This window comes from Magnolia sinica, chromosome 6 (genome assembly GCF_029962835.1).
Source record: "Magnolia sinica isolate HGM2019 chromosome 6, MsV1, whole genome shotgun sequence".
In the NCBI taxonomy this organism is placed as follows: domain Eukaryota; kingdom Viridiplantae; phylum Streptophyta; class Magnoliopsida; order Magnoliales; family Magnoliaceae; genus Magnolia; species Magnolia sinica.
In genome coordinates, this window is record NC_080578.1 from 45,466,230 (window position 1) to 45,474,851 (window position 8,622).

At 43.8% G+C, this 8,622-nt stretch overlaps 1 protein-coding gene across 1 annotated transcript; it reads right to left on the reverse strand.

The window, feature by feature from the left end:
- Positions 1 to 3,348: 3,348 nt before the first annotated feature.
- On the reverse strand, positions 3,349 to 5,003 carry LOC131250007 (reticuline oxidase-like). The gene has a single exon (XM_058250702.1). It carries the CDS (start codon positions 4,986 to 4,988, stop codon positions 3,366 to 3,368), a length of 1,623 nt encoding a protein of 540 aa, XP_058106685.1. The 5' UTR covers positions 4,989 to 5,003; the 3' UTR covers positions 3,349 to 3,365.
- Positions 5,004 to 8,622: the final 3,619 nt, after the last annotated feature.

An 8,622-nucleotide genomic window follows, 5' to 3' on the forward strand; every position in this document is an offset into this window, starting at 1 on the left:
GTTTTGAATCGAGGCTAAAGCCTCCTTTTCTTGTAGGTACCTATATGAAAATGAAACCAGCAAACCTAGAACCCTAGTTAGGTAAAATTTCAAAATTTCCTAAACCCTCGACACCTAATAATCTTGATTTCTCTAATTTTCCCAAAACCCTAAAAACCAAAATTTGCAAAGTTCTCGAATTATCCACTTACCCTAACACCTAATTTCTCAAAATCCCCAAATTCCCTGAACCACATCTCCCAATGTTCCAATATCCTTTATCCAGTCTGTAGCCATCTTTCAACACTTTTCTCATCTAAAACCCTCACTTCAATATCAATCCAAAACACAATTTGAGCCTAAACTTTAAATATACAATCTGCAAATAGTTTCAATTCTTAGAAAATCTACAAATAGTCTAGTGTCATCCGCAATAGAAATAGTCTAATTTCTGGTGTAGGGACGAATGTCATGAAGATGGGATATAGTACCAGTCATGTGATTGGAAGCACCCGAATCAAAGAACCATGTAGAAGATGGGGATATACCTGACATACCGGCCGTAGAAAGGGCATGAACGATTTGTTGGAGCATTGCAAGAAGGTGATGAAAGACCTTCAACAGAAACAGTAGATTCAAAATCACTAATAGATAGCTCGGAAGAAATAGTAGCAGCAGTAGCAGAAAGAGCACGACCACGGCCACGACCACGACCACCACGTCTACGGTCGAAAGAAGATGCATAGGCACGTGTTTAGCAGTCCTGAATACCATGACCAGTCCGTCGACAATAAGCACACCATTCTTTGCATTGAGCGACAACATGACTCACCGTGTTGCAGCTGCAACAAGTCAATGGGGTAGAACCACGTGTTGGTGCAGTGGTGGACACTAGGGGTGCACACGGTTCGGTATGGTCCGGTTTTAGGGTGAAACCAGAACCGAACTGTTCCCTACGGTTCAAGGATTTTTGCAACTGGAATCGGACCATTAGCACCCTAGAACATGACTGTGAAAATCGGTTCGGTTCCGGATTGGTTCCACGGTCCTGGGCATCCTGGTGATTGGGAGTCTAGGACGCCGAGAGAGAGAGAGAGAGAGAGAGAGAGAGAGAGAGACCTAGTGATGCATGGAGAGGGAGGAGAGAGCAGACGGATGAGATTTCATCAGGACCCAGGTCCCATGAGAAATATTGACCATCCATCTCTGACGCCCTTCTCCATTTCCCTACGGGAACGGTGTCGGATCGATCGAGGGGCACGCTTGAAGATCATTGTAGATTCCTCTAAATGAGGCTTTTCAATCTCGACCTATACTCGAGCTTTGATTTCTGACAAGTGGGGCCATAAATCAGTAATCCAGACCATTTTCCAAATAAAATGTTCCTGTAGATGGACGATGGCCCAAAACAATCCCAAACTGGGAAAGTCTGTCCGCCAATATCAGGCCTCTTTTCAATTAAACAGCGAGCACAGCTGTTTATCTCTTTTCAACCATTTATATGTATGGTACATCAGAAATGCGAAATTGTCATATCCAAGAGAGATTGAAAATGGTCCATCTAAAGTGAGGCCCATCGTACTCAAGGTCTGGATCACGGAAACATGGTCTGACATATTACTGATGTCTTAAATCTGATGCCATTGAAAAACCACTCTAAGAGACGTCGATGCTTCCACAGATATTCGATGCTTCCAAAGGAGTTAGGATTTTTTATTCTTTGTTTTAAACTAAAGCTCGAATCCACGGTTCATGTCACGGTTTGGGTAACGATTTGGATTAACAGTTCGGTTCACGGTTCGATTCGGTTCTACAGGGCCCTAAACCGGAACCAATCCGTAATCAATGGTTCTGTAAATTTTGGAACCGGAACCGGACCAAACCGGACCAATCCAACGGTTCGATGTGCACCCCTAGTGGACACAGCAAGCACCATATTAGATGATCCTGGAGTTAAGGAAGGAAGAGAGAGAACTTTCAGTCATTGTTCCTCAGCCAATAAATCATTAATAACCGAATTCAATAAAGGAGTAGGGCTACGATTCAAGAGAGCAGCCCGACAATGCTCAAATTTCGGACACAGTTTCATAAGAAATTGTCAAACTTGTGCACTCTCGCGCATAGTTTGAAAAATCTTAAAGTCATGAGAAAATGTTGGATCCATCATAGCCATCTCTATCCAAATGGTGACAATTTTGGAGTAAAATGATTGAATACTGTCATCACCTTGAGTAAGGTTAACGAGATCCTGTTCCAGGCGGTATAACCGGGCCGCATTACTCTGTTGATAAATTGTCTGGAGATGTTCCCACATTGCCTTAGCAGTACGATGAGGTGTGAGGCTAACAGCAATGGACCGATCGACCCAATCGAGAATCTAAGTAATAATCCGCTCATTGTTCATTTCCCAATCAGCTAATTTGTCGGTATCTGTGGAAGTGAGGATAGAAACAGATCCATCAATGAGTTCCCATAAGCCACGACCCTTGAGGAAGTTCTGAAAATGGATGACCCATAGAGAATAGTTGGTACCATCAAAACTACAACGTGGGGCCTCTGTATGGGATGAGTTCTTGTCCGTTGATCTGAAGTAATTGAAAGCATGCAAAGAGTTGCAGCAGAAGAAGGTGTTAGATGTACCGTATAGCAGGAGATACCCAAGGGATTGTAGTTTCTGGATCTGGCAGAATAACAATAGATCTGGATCGGGAGTTGGAATAACAACAGGGGCACTGGACCTAGAGGAATAACAACAGATCTGGATCTGGAGGAATTACAACAGATCTGGATTTGGATCTGGAATAACAACAGGGGCTCTGGATCTGGCGAAATAAAAACAGATCTGGAACAGTAACAAATCTGGAACAGATATCGGACGAGTAGATCTGGAATAGAGGCCGAATGAGCAGATCTGGAACAGAGATCGGACGAACAGATCTGGAACAGAGGCCGGGCGAGCAGATCTAAAACAACAACAGATTTGGAACAGAGATCGAAGAGCAAAGGGGCATTGTACGAGCAGAAGGGCCGAACGAGCAGTTGGGCTGTACGAGCAGAGGGGTCGGACGACGCAGGGGCACTAGACTAGCAGACAGGGGTGGCCGGACAATGCAGGGGCGGTCAGACGAGCAGGGACGGTGGTCGAATCTGACAGGTGGTGCCGGTTTCGGATCAGTGAAGCTTTGATACCATGTAAATTGAGAGGAACTGAAAGTTTTTCTATATTTGAGACAACCCAAAGGGGTTGAATATATAAAGATTACAATCATCTATATAAGGAAAATAATAAAAACATAATCCTCTACCTATGGAAACGAACTATATAAGGTATACTAGCTATACAAGGTATGTGAGTCTGTCTAACAAAACCAACCACTTATCAGTTATCACCATAAGTTTGCGAGACCTCCAGTGACTGTTGGATCTCCTCCATTCGAAACCGTTGTGGCACAGATCGACGGCAGCGGTGGAATGCTCTGTGGGTGGCGAAATACATTGTTCGGATCGATGATTGTCTTTGCCAACACCAACCGATCGTAATTCCCCAGGAAATACTTCTCTCCCCAAGATCTTGAGATCTCTACCGCGTCTCCATTGTTCACCCTCCAATCTATTGAGCCAAGATCAAGGTCCACATGATTCACATATGCAGCCCTTGGATTCTTCGATACAAACGGCGTCATATAGTTGTATAATTCACGTAGCCATTTGACAAAAACATGGCTCTGTGAATCCTCCTCCATATCCCAAGTTATAACATACTCAAAGGCGAACAAATTCCCTTCTCTGTGTGGGAACGGAATCGCATCACTCCTTATCCGAGCCATTGCTGCACCCTGACCATTCAATGCGATGAACGCGTGCGGCTCCTTCTGTAACCTCTCAAGGACGTCAGCAAACACTTCGAGTGGCATCGTGGCCCTCACAAAGTCGCTCTTTGACCTAAAACCCAACTTATGTGGTTGAGTTCTTGATTTTAGTTGGACAGCTTTTTCGAATCCAAGCATGTAAGCAACCGCTTCCATCCAACTCATTTCTTTGCATTCTTCAACAGCGACATCTAGTTCGGAGAAAACTATGGTTCCCGATGAGATGGCGGCTGACTTGGGTCCCAAGTACAGACCATAGAATTGTACCCAGATTTCCCCGTCGGGCCTAGCACCGGCTAGGATCGTTACTGAGAAATCTTCTACTAGTTCCGGTGCGACATATTGAAATCTATGCAATAGCTTTGCTGCATCAGGTAGATGAACTGTTTTGTTGAACGAGATGGCTGTTACGATTTCTGGGACCAGAACCAATTGGATCTTCCATGAGTAGATTGCGCCGAAGACCCCACCTCCTCCGCCTCGTATGGCCCAGAACACGTCCTCTCCCATCCCTTCCCGGTCCAGTATCCGTCCATCAGCATCGACTAGAATCGCATCGACCACATTGTCTGCTGCAAGGCCATACTTCCTCGTCAAGGTGCCCGACCCCCCACCGCTGAAGTGCCCGCCGCTCCCAACGGTGGGGCACCACCCGGCCGCAACGGCAAACGAGCTGCTCAACTCACCAACAGCGTGGTAGATTTCGCCAATCAACATGCCTGATTCGACCCAAACAGTTTGAGAGTCAAGATCGACTGAGATTCGGTTTAGGTTCATCAAATCGATTATCACGAATGGGGTGTCGGCGACTGATGATAGCCCTTCATAGCTGTGGCCCCCGCTTCTTATCCTGATTGCCAGTGACGCTTTCCGGGCGCAAACAATCGTGTCCGCCAGCTGGTGTTTGTTCTCTGGCAAGATAATGGAGAAAGGTTTGAGGAAGGCGGGACTTTCAAACAGTGGGTTTTGCAGGGTGTGCTGGAGGAAATGGTTGTACGTGGGAGGTGAGGAGGAGAGGGTTGTGAAGTTGCTCACCCCAGTGTGCGTTAGACAAGAAAGGAGATCTTCACCAAGGGCGATTGTTAGAAAGGATACGAGTAGATTGAGAATGAAAATAGGGTTATTCTGATATTTTTCCATTTCCAACTCTGGTGAAATGAATACGAGGGAAGGGAACTCACCGACAGATTTTATGACCCGGCAAGGAAGCCGCTCCTATTTTTATCCTTGGTTGGACAACCAATCTGCGCTTCCGCAGCAGGTTGGAGGCACTATTTTATTTTGATAAGGTTGGTTTAGGCTTATGAGTCCAGATTCTCTTATCAGGTTAACAGAAAATTCCTGATACCCTAATTCCCATTGGTCCACGTCACCACTCCCTAGAAAAATAAAAAAAATAAAAAACAGCTTCGGACGCCAAACCATTAGGGCCCGTTTGGCCGGTCGGATTGGATGGTATTGGGAGGGATTGGAGGTCAAATCCCGGGATTGGCCTGGCGTGCCAAACGGAGTCGGTGATCTGATCCAATCCCATGTATCTCAAGACAATCCGCTGACAAACACCATTATTACATTTAAATCCCATCAAATCCACCCTAATCCTTCAAATTTGCCTGGGACGTATTTGGTTTGAGGGATTAGAAGGGATGAGAAGGTTTAATACCGGGATTGGCCGGGCGCGCCAAACAGACTGGATATAGCAATCTAGGGATATATCAATCCCATGGATCTCCAGACAATCCACTGACAACACCATCATTACCTAGAAATCCATGCCATCCACCCTAATACCATTCAATCCCTTCCAATCCACCCGGCCAATTAGGGTAACAGGAATTCTCTGTTGACCCGAAAACAGAGGATCCCGACTGGAACGGATTGGCTACTCCCCCCATTGGCTGGTGGTCGGTGCTCTGTGGGCCCCACCATGATGTATGTGTGTCATCCATGCCTTCCATATATTTTTATATATCATTTTATAATATAATAGAAAAAATGAAGTATATCTCAATCTCAAGTGGACCACATTACAGGAAACAGTGTTGAATGAATTTTGACCATTAAAAACGTTTTGGGGGCCATAAAAGTTTTGGATTAAGCTGATATTTATTTTTTCCCTTCATCTGGGTATTTATGACTAAATCAACAGATTGGATGTCAAATAAACAGTACAGTGGGCCTTAGGAGGATTTTAATTGTGAATATCCATTCATTATTTTTGTCCAGTGGTGTGGTGCACCTAAGATTTATATCCCTATAATTTTTTTTACCAAGCCCTAAAATGATCGGTAAAAATGGATGAACGGAATGGATGAAACACGCACATCATGGTGGGCCCCACAGAGCACCGACCATCAGCCACGGGGATGGGGTCAGGGGGAGTAGCCAATCCGTTCCCGACTGTAGGCTAATAGGCTGTGATGCTCTATTGCTTACTTGTTAAGTTTTTTGTTTTTGCTTTGTTATCATTCTCCTATTTTATAAAAGGGGTGCCCGAACGCACAGGTACTGGTTCATAATGATATGAAAAGCGATTCAACAAAAAAACGGTAAGGAATCTTCCACGCCCACTTTCGTGGAGGGCACTTGCAACACAGGCTACGCTGTCGCGACATTTCCACGCCCACTTTTTTTAAAGGGAAGATCTCAACTCCAACAGGTTGTATCATAAGTAATGGTTCATCCTGTGAATAATTTTTAAATTTTCAAGTATGCACGACATCCAGCCCGCGCAATATGTTGTTCCCACCATGGAGAACATCTTTTATAAAACCTAAGGAACATCTAATCATCATGTATACCACACGTATTTCGTTATTTATCAATGGTTATAAATTGTTTTGTATGATATCGATCGCTTGATGAGTGGATGGGGATGACTTTTGTACAATATAATCTCATGGTTGCCCAAAACTATTAGAAGGATTGGATAATGGACATTGGGAAAAAGTGTGGACCGTCCGTGTTGAAGGCACAGGAAATCGCGTGGCTTGTCATTGGTACACGTCATTTTAGAACAACTCTATTCATGTTCACGCAATCTAAATAGGATTTCTCTCTCGTAAATAGATTGGTTGCTAGACAACCCAGCTTTTATATAAACTGTGAAATGTTTCTACATTGATCATAGATTTTTTTTGTGTTAGATCCACACCATCTATCAACTTTTCTAGATAATTTTAAACTATGAACCCAAATCTTAGGTACATTTAAAGCTCAAGTCGATCACACCACAGAAAGAAGGTTGGAGTGAGCACACTACAACTGAAACCATGCAAAGGCCAACCGTGAGGTTTATTTTCAATTTAAGTTCTTCGTGAAGTCACGCATATCAAGATAAAGGTAAAATGCAAATATAAGCATGATCAGAGTATTCCGTGGCCTAAAGAAGTTTTCAATGGTTGCACTATTTTCTTTTGGTGTGGTCCACTTTAGCTTTTGATTTTTCGTATTTTTGGGCTAATATGCTAAAATGATCTGAAAAAATGAATGGACGGGGTGGATCTAAAGAAAAGTACATAATTGTGGCGCACATAAATGTCAAGAGATTCCGTTGCTTGTTTGTGGTGCAGCATGTATATAACCTGGGACACGGAAGGCTCTTCCAGCTGACATTTGTGTATTCTCATCCTCAGATCCGACCTTAGGAAGAGGTTAGATGGCAAATAAACATCACAGTGGACCAATAAGGGTTTCAACGGTAGAAGAGTCCGATTTCCAATGATTTTTTTTGGTGTGGTCGACTTAAGCTTTGGATGTGCTTCATTTTTAGGCTCATCCTCTAAAATGATCGGTAAAAATTGATGGACAGTGTGTATTTAATACATAAATCATGGTGGGGCCAGCCTAGTTTCATCCGTCAAAAAATGGGTTGGATAGCATGCAATGTTTTGTGACAAGGTGTTATCGGCAATGAGGTGGACCAATGAAAAGAGACTGCACTGGAATTTTCTGGACGCGGATTCCCAGAGAGAGGCTTTGGCACAAAGTTCCTGCTCTGGAAACTTAGGTGGACCCACTGTGAAGTTAGTGAGGAATCCACTCGGTCCATCCGTTCTATGAGCTCATTTTCAGATATTGGACCAAACGTGAGCAGGATTAATGGCTCAAGTCATCCGTACTAAAGGAAAAGATGGTTAGGGAAACTCCTACCAATGAAACCTTACTGGGGTAGAGAGTGATGTTTACATGCTATCAATACGGTTCACAACGTCATTCCTACTGGGATGAATTGAAAACACAAATATTAGCATGATTCAAAACTTCTATAGCCCCACAAATATTTCAACTGTGGACGTTCAATTCTTACGTCTTTGGCCCACTTAAGCATTGGATCAGTTCATTTTTGTACTCGTGTCCTAAAATAAACTCACCAAAAGGATGGACAAGTGGATTTCTCACAAACATTGCCGTGAGCCCCACCTGGGTTCCCAGCACAGGAACTTCATGCTAAAGCCGTTTGCAAGAATTCCGCATCCGAATATTGCGGAAGCGGATTGGCTGGTGTACCACACACCACCTAGATAGCGGTTGTATTGACCTCTGCAAGTTCTGGTGGATCCCATCATGAGGTATGTATTATATCTAAACTGTCCATTCATTTGGCGAGCTCGTCTTAAGGCTTTAAATGAAAAATAAGACAGATCTAAAGATCAATTGAACGACACTGCAAAAAGCAGTGGGGGATTGAACGTCTACCATTGAAACCCTTTTGAGGGTCATAGAAGTTTCTGATCGATAGGAAATTTTTTTTCCTCTTCATCCATGTATTTTT